We start from the raw sequence: 13084 nt of genomic DNA, 5'->3' as shown, positions 1-13084 counted from the left end.
GGACTGTCCCATGGGTGTCCCCCTAAAGCATGTATTTCCTGGACAGATGCAGATTCAGACTGACCACAGGTCAAAGAAGAAATCATCAACTACTTCTGCGCTCAGCCTCTGAAACGAGAGGCAGATGATTTCCATAGATAAAGAGGGAATCTGTTTTTTTGTCATTATCCGTTTTTACTGGAGGGATATGGTCAGTAAGGTCAGTGGTTCAGCACAGGGGTAAGGGTGGATAATTTCTTGATTTATTTCTATGGGCTCACTGTGGGGTCTGTGACTCGCCAGAGACAATGCAGAAACATAGTTTTCCACATGTTGATTTTCAAGTAAAGGATGAGAACCTTGAGTTCACGTGGGCTAGATGGAGGCATACAGAAGGACACTTCAGTGGACGATTATTAAACTTGTCCTAATTTACTCCTTTGAACAACAGTTTGATCTACATATCCATGAAAGGTTTTCTGATTGTGTGTGTGGGCGCCTGACATTAAAAAAATGATGCACTGAAAATATTGAAAAGAAGTCCCATAAAATATTTTTACACATAACAGCTGCATGTCTGGTCTCTTTAGCTGTATGTTAATTTCTGAGAAGTAGCTTCAAATTTCTCAGTGCAAGATTCTTGTTCTTTCAGCTATTGTGTAAAACTTCTCTTTTAAGGCCAGGCACCAACTTGTTGCTCTCTTTTCTCCTCTTTCCCCATACATTTGCATCAGACAGGTTATATTCATTCAGCAAGACAGCTAAAGTCACTGCCTTTCAAACTTGTGCTATGTATTACATTCTCCTACTTGACTCTCATTTTAAATAAAACTTTGTTCTTCTTCTGCTCAGAGACCAGGAAAAGGACAATTTGGCTGCAAAAGGACGTGCTCTGGGATCAAACGGCAGGGCTTGTGGAATGGGTACAGCTGCACATCTGAATTTTGATTCACCTTCATTCTCCATCGTTTGGGGTTTTCTGGGTCTAGCAGTAACCTGAGCAGCTCGTTTTGACAGATTTAGAGTGTTTCATACAGTAATTGGAATCTCACTGCTTTAATGTCTTCATTCAAACAGTTTCTCTGATCATGGGACTGAAAGGGAAGTCTTATGCTATACATAGCTTTATGTGGAAAAAAAGGAGGTTTATCTGATTATGGTAATAGTTCATAAAATCTAGCAGACAAAGAATAATTTAGAATTCATTTATTCATAACAGCAGAAGTTAATATTCTTCTTACCTACAAAATAGTTTCAGACATTAATCTTTTCTCCTGGATTTCTGCTATTCTGCAGAGCTAGTATGGATTGCTTCAGTATTACAGATGCCCTAACTTCTTTTTTTGTCCTTTTTAGTCTCTTCAAAATACTGTTTTTCCTTAAATAAATAATGCTGATTCCATGAAGATGGTATCAAAGTTGTCTTCCAGCTTGCAGATTTATGTAAGTATTTGAACAGAACACTGAATTCTGGTCTCTATTTTGCAGCTAAGCATTTTACTGATACAGAATAAATCACTTCTCTACAACTGAAGATTTAAGTAACTTACCATATCCTTTCATAATTTGAGAATTTCTTGTTAATGGTGCATTTGCTTCAGGAACAGGGGATTAGTGTGTGTGCATGCCTATTTATATATGTTATTTATATTATTTCAGTAGAATACTGCTTTTTCCTTTTTTCTCTCTTTTTTTTCCCTTTTCTTTTTTTCTTTTTTTTTCCTGATGATCCTCTTCTATTTCTTCAGCATTTGTCTTATCTAACATGCTTCAAACCTCCCTAAATGTAATTTTAAACTGAGGTCGTAAAAGACTGACAACAGCTTCAAATACTTAACTAGTTACTTGGGACCAAATCATGTACTCCCTTAGCCTGACTTTGTTGAAAGCCTTTCAGTTGAAAGCAGAGAAAATTTGGCATGTAGCCTTGGGAGACCTGAAGAGCAGAGACCATAGGCACAGTGATTCAGGTTAACCTCTGTATTAACTTCACTGAAGCAATACATCTGGAACATATTAAAACAATTTTGCTGTGTGATCTGTCACTTATCATTCTAGAGAGCAGCCATCATTCTAGAGAGCGGCTCTTTAAAGCCCTGTCCTCCAGGTTAAATGAATTTAGCAAGGGTGAACTGACAGATTACAGGAGATGGTTTTCCTTAGAGGTGTCTTAGGGGGGGATTCTGCAGCTTTTGGTGTTAGGCGCAATGCCTTTGCATGATTTTATCTCAGAGCTGAAAATACAGGAAAAATTGCAGTTAATAAAATTTTCAGGTAACAACAGGAACAGAGAGAGATCTGCTAGAGAAATACAAATATAAAGAAGGCAGGAAATTTCAGAAGAACAGCAAACTGGCCATTTGCCTTTTTCTTAATAAGGTGTGTTGGCTAATAAGAATCTCTGACCATACATGCCTCTGTGTGTGTGTGTGCATGCTCATGTGCACAAGGAGGGAAATAATATAGTTCTCTTTTTTTGTTAAACATCGGTGACCTCTGGTGAACTTCTTGCAGGCTCACTCTACCTGTGAGGTGCATAGCTGGAGAGGGGGTCTTTGTCATTTGGGTCAGATGGGGGTTGAATGAGACCACCCATTTGGGCCATCCAGATCCACAGGTGTGTGCCCCACCTTCCCTGGCAATCTCTGCAGTTTTGGAAACTTCACTGGTTTGAGCTGGTTTTGTTTATGGCTTTGTTGAGTTTATGGCTGGGGAGCATTGCCCTGAGAGCTTTCAGGGAAGTGACCTTTTGGTTTATCCATTGTCACATGCAGACTGTGAGGAGGGGAAACAGCTGTTGGCATCACAGAACCAATCTGAAGTGTTTTTGAGCTACAGGCCAAAAAAAAAGAGGTGAACTCCTGACCTTGAAATTTATGGGCACTTGGCTACTCACTCTAAGAGAGTATTGCCTTCTTTCTGGGTCCTTCAGCTTTATCTAATCACCTAAAACTAGGTACACATATTTCAATTTTTAAAAAAGTCAGATGCTGTAACTAAAAGGGGAAAAAATGTTCCATTCCAAAAATACACTCTGCCACAGAAAAGACACACTTTTCCAGAATACAAGAAAAATCCCCACCAACAACATGCACATCTACCATACAGATCATAATTCCCGTGATGATATCTAGTGCCTCATTTCTTCCCTGCTTTCTTTGTGCAGGCAAGGAGATGGACATTGCTGCTGGGACAGCCCCAAAACAGGCCGCCTGCAACAAGAAAAGAGGAAACAATTCATTGGGGTGATCAGCAGTTGTCTAAAAGGCATAAACAGCACTGCTACCAATAGTTTGTCTGAGGTTTACATTGGCATCCTTAGTGTCTGCCCCTGGCTCACCACTGGTACTGCAGAACTGGTGTACTGCATGGCTGTGCCAGGGCTGTGATGCTGTTGCCCCAGCGGGACGGGATGCCAGGCTGTGTTCCGCTGGTGTGAGGTGGCACCAGGCACTTTTTTGCCATTTCACCCTTGCCTCGGCCAGCTGCCCTGCAGAAGCCTCTCAAGGCTGACAGCTGTCCAGGGCCCTTTGCAGAAGACCTGCCAAAGGGCAAACAAGTTTCTCTGGGTGGCAGTGGAACTGGTGAAGAATTATGGTCAGCCTAACAGGAAGGCTGAAGGCCATGCAGAAGTGCAGGAGCAGTGAGCATGTAGCAGTATCTGCAAGGTTTTTCTCCTGGGATGGGTAGAACTTGGCCAAGCTCATCCTGCTGCTGTGGGCTTGCTCCAACCAACAGCAAGACTGGAAAGTACATACCTGTTAATTAGTGGTGAGAATAAAATATTTCTGAAGTAAGCATATTTAAACATGGTTCCATGCTGCTAAGCACAGCTTAAGGAAAATAAATAAATCAACCAGTGAAGGCACGTTAATTTAATCTTACATGGGCCACAAAGATGAAATGACTTTTTTAAGTGTGCTATCACAGTGCCCCTACAAACATGGTATGATTACCAGGGTGCACTCCGAGCCTTATCACTGGCCTGAACGTCCCAGACCCAATTTCCAGCTACTTTAAGTTAGCTTATGAATACAAAAATGCGTTTCTCAAAGTTTTTTCACAGGCGACGTGTGTTGTGTCTCTTCCCCTTCCTACCCCACCCTGTCTTTTGGAGTTACTGATTTCCTGGTGAACCCCAAAGGCGTGCAAGCACATTCCCTAGCCAGGGCACGAGCATGCTGGCAGCAGATCAGCTCTTTGAGGAAGGAGGAGCAAGGACTGGCTGCATTTACTGGTTATAGGGATAAATGCCCATTCCCTTTGGAGTACATGTCCCATTATGGATGACATTTCCAGTGTGTGATGCTTATGTTAGGTGAAGAGGATGCAGTATTTGGGTTTTTGTCACACAGTGATAATCCCCCCAAGGGGTTTGGACCACCATGTCTCTGCTGGCACAGGGTTGTCCCCCCCTTGTCTCCCACCCCCACCCCCTGCCCTGTGGTGGGTATTCCGAGGATTGTGACATGCATGGGTGCTGAGGTGACAATTGGCCAGTGAAGCACGAGGAGTGGCTTTGAGTGCTCACTGCCTCCAGGACAGTGGGGAAAGTGCCAGCACCATTGCCGGCACCATCACCATGGGCTCACGCAGGTAAGCTGGGTCCACATCTCCCAGGGAGGGAGGGAAGGGTCATAGGAGGCCACCCAGAGCCCCCTGCTACTCCCTTTATGCTTGCAGCACACAGCCTCCCTGGTACAAGCCTGCCTGGTTTTTGCTCTAGAGAGGTGCAGACCCACACAAGATTTGTGTTAAGTGGCAGCCTGCAAACAACCTTGAGACCCAGAGGCCCTGGGTGAAGCACAAGGCTGTAGGAGAGGCTGGGCTTTTCAGAAGGGGTTGAGGTTGTCTCGTAAGCAGCTGCTCAAGTCATGGTGGACTGATTTACAATCCAAGTGATGTCTTTTATGTTCTCAGAGATCCCCGATACCTGGTTGCAGTGGTCTAAGTTAAACAGCAGTGGAAAATTTATTGGTGTCGGGAGGAGGACAACCTAGTTCAGGGAGCAATTCAGGGGATGAAGTGTGATGGGGAGAGATGGGGACAACTCCTTGGTGATGACTTGCAAGAAGGTCTGTGAGATTTAGGTGCTTATCTGAGGCCTGGAAGACAAATCTGGACTCTTTATCATCAAATAACAGGCAGAGTATGAATCAGTTTACAAATGCAGGCATTTGTTATTGAGACAGTCTAACTAAAATTTGTATTTCAAAAAGGTTCAGAAGATTTGGATGCCTCATTTCTTCACATGCAGCAGTCATTAATTCACCCCAGAGCCCCACCTCCACTCCTCCTTTGTCTTGCCTTGGGTGCCAACCCATTCCTGCACTGATCCTGCCTGGATCCCAGGTGTTCTGTGTCAATACTTGTGTGGTCATCATGGTTGTCCCATTGTGGAGAGATACCTGTGGGTGGTGCCCCTTGCTCTGCTGAAAATGAGAAGCGTGGGACATGGGTGTGTGTCCCGCAGCTGCAGATGGTCCTCAGCTCCTTCCCTATTAATTTCTTTTCTCCACAGCAACAAGATGTCGGAGGTAGAAAACACTTTCCGTAAATTTGCAATATACGGTGACACATCTGCCAGTGGCAACGACATGACGGGGAAAAACTTTTCCAAGATGTGCAAAGATTGTGGGGTCATGGATGGGAAAGCCGTGACCAGCACTGACATTGACATCTTATTCTACAAAGTCAAGTGAGTGTTGCAGGGAGGCATGGTGGGCAGCACAGCCAGCTGGGAGAGGGGAATGGCAGGAGGCAGGCAGGGCTCTCATGTGAGGGGCAGCCCTGGGGGTTTCGCATCCCCCTGCCACCCAGCAGCCAGGTAACTTACCTCTTGGTGTCCCCTCACCATAGGACCAAGGGTGCCCGCACCATCACCTTTGTTGAGTTTCAGCAGGCCATGAAGGAGCTCTGCAGCAAGCGCTTCAAGGGAAAATCACCAGAGGAAGCGCTGCAAGCTGTGTATGGCCTTATAGAGGGGAAGGAGCCCAGCAGTGTGGGTGCCACGGTGAATATGAGTTTCCTTACCTGCTGTACACCTTGAGCTGCCATGGGACCACCCGTCCCTGCTGTAGGGACATGTGCTGTCCTCTCATGTAGCGAAGAGCTTGTTTGTGAGCTGTTTCCTAATGCTGGCTGCCTCCTGCTGGCCTCCTTTCTTGCAGAAAGCCACCAAGGTTGGTGGGGTTGAGAGGCTGACGGACACTAGCAAATACACTGGCAGCCACAAACTGCGTTTTGATAAGAATGGCAAAGGGAAGGGTCTTGCCGGACGCCAGGATCTGACGGACAACAGTGGCTACGTTGGAGCCTACAAGGGAGCTGGCACATACGACAAGATGCACTAGGACTGAAACTGCTTAAGGAAACAAGGACTTTTCCCCTATAACATGGGAGGAGATGCAAATAAAAATCTCATGCAACCAGCCTTCTGTGTCTGTGCACTCTAAATCTGAGAGGGTGGGAATGCATGGGGTGGGCACTGGATGACTCCAAAGAGTGGTGCAGGTTCTCCATCTGACCGCACTTTGATTGCTATGTGGTGGGGTTAAATCCAAGCACAAGCTAGCTTTCTGGAGGAAATTCTATGGGGCAGCCAGTCCACTGTCATCACACTGCTTTGCATTTCCAATCAAGTGAACAGTAGGTTAGTCTCTGGACAGTGACTCATTTTTATTCTCCCCTCCTAACACACTGTACTTTTTGCTGTGATTTTTGGCTTGGGGAGCAGCTTGTGCAAATTTTTATATAGCTACACTGGGTTACATTTGAGTTGATGGTTTCTAGTGGCAGACAGCCCAGCTGTGGTGCCTGGCTACACCTTGAAGAGCACTGTTACAGGGCATAGGATGCAACATGTACCACACTGTGGAGGGGGAAGGGGTACCAATAACACCAGTTCATGCTTTTTGTTTTCCCTTTCCCCAGGTTAAACTCTCTCAGCCATTCCTAGCACTTGGCATAGTCATTCATTACTGTTTCCCCAGGCTTCAGGATGCTGGTAGATAGGGAAGAGTTTGTGAGCCTGAAGAAAACATATAAAGAGCTGTAGTGTGCGGGATCAGGAAGGGGGGAAGGCCTGTGTGGATGTTAGCAGTTCCTCTGTATTCGGGAGGATGGTTTGCAAGCTCTGCCTGTGCCCAAATCCTTTCTCCAACTCCTCTCTCCCTCTCTTTCCCCCTCTGCCTCCCAGCTCCACTGCTGTGGTTGCTTATGAGATCTCTAGTACTGACAAGACCTAACATCACACGTGCACTTGTTCTTTCCCCCTGGCATTTTGGCAGGCTGGTAGGACTAGCATGTCCCTTGTCCCTGCTGCTGGATCTGTGGCTGTGTGGCCAGTTTTTGGGGCACCCATCCAGGACACACTGCTGGGCAGCAGAGGCCTGTGGGGGGCTCCTTGGGCCCACTAGAGCTGCCTTCCCTGCTGAGCACTTTCAGTCTCCTGGATTTAGGATAACTGAGCTTTTGGAGATAGCTGCAACAGCGCCTTTGGGACCGTTTCCCCTGACATTATGGATAATTACTTAGCTGTGCTGTTCCAGTCCTACCGGCCCTCATCATGGGCCATGGCATGGGTACTTAAGGCACAACACTTGCTCAGGGCACATTGCTCTCTGCCCTGAGGCACTCATGAATGTCCTCCTTGCTGCCTAACACCAGGTAATACAGCAGTTGGCTGGATCTAGGAATTAAATCCCACTCTCTCTCTCTTACACTGTCCTTACGTACTGATGACCTTTTAAGCTACTTTAAAAATGATTCATTGTGCCCCTAGGTAACTCATGTCTGTAAAGTGGTTTGGTAACTCTGGGATATATGACAGAAAATCTTATAGGTGCACTGGGCATAACTGGGAGAGTCTTGGTAGCTGGGGACTGCAGGGGTGACCTGGGAGGAAGAGGTCACAGCCACCCTGTACTGGCCCACAGCCTGAGCAGGGCTGGACCAAAGAGATGCCACCAGCAAGTGCTGAAGCAAAGAAACCCACTGAGCAGGGGCAGGCACACAGAAGACACTGGGGGATGTATGACTCTAGAGGGACAGTGGCTAGTGGAGAGGGCCACACCAGAGCAGTGCAGAGAGAAACAAGGACCAGCAAAAGAAGAGGAACCACAGTGGCTGAGCCCAATCTCCTGCACTGTCCATGGCCCCCTCAAAGGCATTGAGGGGATAGCAGACCAGGAAGGGGTCAGAAGAGGTGTCCGGGGGGAAGCTGATATATTTCCCCTAAGTGTTTGGTTTATTTCTCAGCACCAGAATTGATAATTTAAAGTTTATGTTAGTTGGCAATAAAGTAAACTGTGAAATTCAGATTCAAGGCTGCTTCTTTGCCCAAGACAGTAGGAATGGAATATAGTAAAATGGAAAGAATAGCAGTGGAACATATGTAAAAAAAATAGGCCTTATGCCTGATTTTTAATTTTTTTTTGTAACTCAGATCTTTAAAACACATACTCAAGGTGGCTGTCCTCAGCAATGCTGTCTTGGTACATCATGTCCTGTACAACAATTTAAGCAAAGTACCCATAAACTAAAAGGTAACAGCATGTGGTACAAAAAAGAAAAGCTAATGCACTGAGTAAAAAAACAACAGAACATTCTCACGTAGCTCTGCTTTTGGTGGCATAGCATTCCTTATTTAAATACTGTCAGCAAGTAATTGCAACAAGTATTTAGTATTTCAGAGGTATGATTGCTATTCCTGATGCTTTCTCTTATTAGTTCCTGAAGTGGCTCTACTTGTTCTGTTGCTCTTGAGATGCTCCTGCAAAAACATGTCTGAGAGGCTGCAGGACTGTATGATGGTGCCTCAGACCTGGACATAGATCTTTAACCATTTTATGTGCTTTGGTGTGCAAGTCATAGTTCCCTGGTCTTCCCAGGATGAAGGGCTGATTGATTTCTTTCCCACAACATAGCACTATGGGGGGATCATAGCTGGTATGTGTTACAGTGTAATCAGAGATATGGGTTTGAGGTTCTCCCAGTATTTTCCACACTCCTTCACTCCCAAATGCCTATTAATGCATGATGGGTAGCAATCAACAGGGTCCTGCTGCTGCTTGGTGGCCAAGCAGAAAGGCATACCAGCTTCATGGGCCCAGCAAACTACCATCAAATAATGTACCCCAGTACTACCATCAAATAATGCAGTTTTCAGAAAAGGTGTAGGTACCAGCAGTCTCACAGTTGTATCAGTATCCAGGTTTGGTGTGGCATCTGATATCTCCATTTCTTCTAGCTGCTCTTCAAACACATTGGGACCTTTCCATTTTGGGGGAAAGGAAGACAAGGACTGCCCTCAATAACCAACCAAACTTTGAGTGTATTCCTTTGTTCAGGTCTCAGCTTTCTTGTAATTAAATGACTCAAGAAATTGCCCACATACAGCTCCACAAACAAATATAGGAATGTGTTGTATTATTAGTTTCTTTCTTTTATTATTTTTTTTAAAATATATATATATGGCTGGCATGGAAAATGCTGTGGGAGCTTTGGGAACAAACTGAGAGCTTTGTACTTGTGCTTGTGTAGTGTGAGTTCTGGTTTGCGTTAACTCGGGTAAAATGTGACACTGGAGGGTGAATTTCTAAGACATGATTCAATCTGTACTTCATCCTGTAATCTAACTTGTGTAGTATTCTGGCATCAACAAGAATAACTACTTGTCCTGCCTATTCCTTATAAGTAGAAACCACAAAAAGATGAGGAATGCTATGCTAACTCCCTACAGCGTGGACAGATAAAAAGGAAGTCATGGTTGACTGAAGAGTTTAAAAATAGTACCTGATTACTGCATGCCCCTGGGGGAGCAGTAATACCAGTGGATATAAGATTTTAAAATAGCCAAAGACATGCATGCATCAATGACAGAGTCAACAACACATTTGCAAAAGAAAAAAAACCCGAAGAGTTTATTCTGTAGTGCATTGGGAACCTGTACTCCCAATCTGCACTCAATGCAAGGTGTGTGTGGGGGGGGTCCTGTTACACTACTGCCATCTGATACTAAATATCTGTACCGTTTTGTATTTGCACTCTTAAAGAGGCCATATTATCTAGAAAAGCAGCCGTGCTGGGAGAAAGAGCTTAGGAGCCTTCCTCTGGGCGGTGGCTGAAGTTTATTGTGGATCACTTCCCTGCGCTGTCCTGTGACCGTCAGAGAGAGCGTGAAGGCTTTGGGAGAGGGCTGGCTGCCGGTGCTCCTGTGGTAATTCAAGCATGTGTTTGCATAGTAGTTGGAAGAATGAGGCCCGTGGAAGCTGCTAGAAGAGAAATGTAGTTGCACACATATAAACGGCCTAGTTTGGGGGATTTACTGGCAACAGTGGAAATCTTGCTGAAACAAACTGACATCGATAATCTAGGTGTTTATACCCAGCCATGGCTAAGACGTATCATTACTGTGGAAAAATAGGGAAGCATTGGCTCCAAATGACACATCTGCTGGGAAAAGAAACATCAAACCAAGCCAAACAGTCAATTTACAACCGCTCCAAAGTAGAGTGGAAAAAATACCCCAAAGTACTGCTCTTTGGCAAACTCAGTGAGTTTGTTTCTCTGTGTCTCTATATGCATCCCTGCCTGCCACAGCCATTCCCTTCCACGCAGTTTCCTTGCTATCTTCTAGAAATATGACTCAAGACCAACATTAGCAATTCTTTGCCAGCTGGTCATTGCTTCAGGGTATTGGAGGTGGGACCTGATACACCAGTCAGAAAGAAATCATTTGATAACATTGATGAAATCTGCACACAAATTAGAAGAAGATCTGAAGATACAGCTACAGTGGCTGTGTAGTAAGAACTGAGGCAGCAGGACAGGGCATTACTGAACACAGGTAGGAAAGAATGACAAGAAACTACACGTGCATGTGTTCATGTGTGTGTGTGTGTGTGTGTGTGTGCAATGTTTTAAAAGCAAAGTCTTCAAACTCTGCAAGAGACAGCTATAAAAGGCCTCTGTTACCTGTTCTGCCGTACAGGCATGCAGTTACCGTCTTGGCACTCTTGCTGTTGCTGAAACTGGCATAATTTCACTTTAACAAAGCAGAAAGAAGAAAGAACAGATATTGATGTTAATGCAGCCACTGCTAGTGGCAATGTGGTGGGACAAAGTGAGTATCCATGTGTTGTAGCATGGGTTGATGGCTCACACTATTTTCTGTGGCATTGAACCCTTCTTTGCAAAGTTGTTTCTATTTTGTTGTTGTTGCTGTTGCAGGTTGTATTTCTAACACAACAGAGGCATGGGGAGCCCGGTACTCAGCTTACCAACCCGCTGTTGCACGGGGCATCCCAGGCGGGCAGCTGGAGCTGCACCAACGTGGCGGTGGGAGTCCTCCACAAGCACTTTGCTACAGTTAAGAAAGGCCTGGACCAAACAGGCTTTCACCCTGACAGTTTAAGGCATTTGCAATGGTAGACAGATGTGAGGAGTTCGTGATCTGTGCATGTTTGTACTGGACTGGTTATCCAGGTGCTATTTACATTCAAAGTTATGAATTTTAATGGACAGCAGTGTAATGCTTTCCCCAGCTGCCTCTTGTTTCCTCTGCTTCTCTGGTTATCAAGAAATGTGCACATCTCCACTGCCTCAGGAAAGCAGTTGTTATACTCAGTGCAGAGTTAATTATATGCCAAGGAACCCAGTGGGTATTCACCTCAATTAACATGAGAGAAAAGAAAAAATACCCATTTGGAGATTGATGCACAGTGCTAGCCTGGCTTCAGAGGGTTCTGGGCAGTTGGAGAATTCAGTCGGGTTTGCACCACATTGCTTTGACTGTTGTTTCACAGGAATCCATGGTGTAATACAAGCCTGAAGGAAGATGACTATGCCATAGGCTTGTCTCTTTTTTCCAGCACTATTAATCAATCACATAGGAGACAATTTCTTTCCCGACACACCTTGTCTTTCTGATACTCGCTGCATGCTCCACCTTCATTCCTCCCCTCCTTTTCCAGCTGCAAACCTTCACAGGTTACATGGGTGCCCCACGTGTTTGTTTGTGTCTCAGTCCCCAGCTGCCCCACAAGCCACCCTGGCAGGGAGAGCTAGGGCCCAAATGCAGTTGTGCCACTGTCTCGCATCACACCATGGCGTGTAGCGCTGGGACACACTGCTGGGGAGTGGTGATACTGACTCTTGATGTGGCTCTTTTCCATCTGAGTCCGGGATCGTTTTAAGTCCAATACTGTTTTTCTTCACTGTCAAGAATCAGACGGTGCATTTTTTTTTTCCTCTCCCTTTTTTTTAATTCTTCTTCCTCTTCTGAATGACTTACAGGCTTTCTGTCCTTACTAAACTTAGGGCAGGTAACTACAACTGTTGGCTTAATGTTCCCCTGTACTATTCAACCCAGACGCCACCCTCACTCCCTTCTCTGCATGTGTGGGACATATTCTATATCTTTCTGCCTGCAATCCTCCACTGCTGGTATGACTCAAAAGACAAACGGACACAGAGTCTCAGACGTCTTCATTAATCTTGCACAGTTAACCACTCATGACATAAATCATTGATGATTTGTCCTCACATGGAACTTTGCTTCACAGCAAGCAGAAAATGGCCAAACAGGTTCCTCCGCACTGCACAGGCACATCAAGGGCCGGGGTGGAAGAGAGAGTGCCAGAAATGGTGGGACCAGTCGGTCCGTCTAACAGCGCTCAAGCATTGTCACCTTCTGGCAGGGCCGGGCCGTACAGCTGTCTCAGCCCACAACTCTCGGACGCGCTCTCTGCCAAACCCGCTGTTCCGACTGTGACGATTTCAGGTGTGAAAATCATGGGTATTTTTCACTGGGTGATTACAAGTCCCCCTTTTGCGTACTGTTTGAAGCAGGTGGAGATTTTGCTGGGGTTTTTAAGAAGTTTGGGTGGGTCTTTATGCGAAAAGGTGCATGGCCTCCTGTGCTCCGAAAAAAGTCCATGATTTTGCAGATTTGAGCCCTAACCAAAGCTGTAATTACACTCTGTTTTCCTCCCCTGAAAAACCCGTTTAACATGTTCGCACCTGCTCCTTCTTCTCTGAGTTACTCACATCAGCCTCCCTTCCTCCTTGCTGCAGTTCGCTACCCCTTAACCCTGCTGTGCAA

The 13084-nt window shown here is 45.5% G+C and overlaps 2 protein-coding genes across 7 annotated transcripts in view; both read left to right on the top strand.

The window, feature by feature from the left end:
• The window catches only part of AUH (AU RNA binding methylglutaconyl-CoA hydratase), a 202068-nt gene extending 200658 nt beyond the window's left edge, over positions 1-1410 (top strand). For both annotated transcript variants that reach the window (XM_075021065.1, XM_075021077.1), the window contains one exon: positions 1336-1410. The gene's annotated coding sequence lies outside the window, so the exon portion shown is untranslated. The remainder of the gene's footprint in view (positions 1-1335) is intronic.
• Positions 1285-6406, top strand: LOC142027260 (tubulin polymerization-promoting protein family member 2-like). Of its 5 annotated transcripts, XM_075021091.1 has the most exons (5): positions 1290-1422; positions 3146-3224; positions 5501-5677; positions 5839-5992; positions 6150-6406. In XM_075021091.1, the coding sequence occupies exons 2-5, from the start codon at positions 3154-3156 to the stop codon at positions 6330-6332; spliced, it is 585 nt and encodes a 194-aa protein (XP_074877192.1). In that variant the 5' UTR covers positions 1290-1422; positions 3146-3153; the 3' UTR covers positions 6333-6406. The 5 variants fall into 5 exon arrangements, with proteins under 5 accessions (XP_074877194.1, XP_074877192.1, XP_074877195.1 ...); XM_075021093.1 differs by lacking the exon at positions 3146-3224 and having other exon boundaries at positions 1285-1422; XM_075021094.1 differs by lacking the exons at positions 1290-1422; positions 3146-3224 and adding an exon at positions 3231-3750.
• Positions 6407-13084: the final 6678 nt, after the last annotated feature.

This window comes from Buteo buteo, chromosome Z, assembly GCF_964188355.1.
Source record: "Buteo buteo chromosome Z, bButBut1.hap1.1, whole genome shotgun sequence".
NCBI classification, from domain to species: Eukaryota; Metazoa; Chordata; class Aves; order Accipitriformes; family Accipitridae; genus Buteo; species Buteo buteo.
The sequence above is the reverse complement of the archived record's forward strand: the minus strand, read 5'-3'. Positions and strand labels throughout refer to the sequence as shown.

Coding starts and splice junctions, on each gene's coding strand:
- LOC142027260 (XM_075021090.1), top strand. CDS start 5,418: ATGAGAAGCGTGGGACATGGGTGTGTGTCCCGCAGCTGCAGATGGTCC. Junction 5,678..5,838: donor ATCTTATTCTACAAAGTCAA/GTGAGTGTTGCA, acceptor CCCTCACCATAG/GACCAAGGGTGCCCGCACCA. Junction 5,993..6,149: donor CCAGCAGTGTGGGTGCCACG/GTGAATATGAGT, acceptor CCTTTCTTGCAG/AAAGCCACCAAGGTTGGTGG.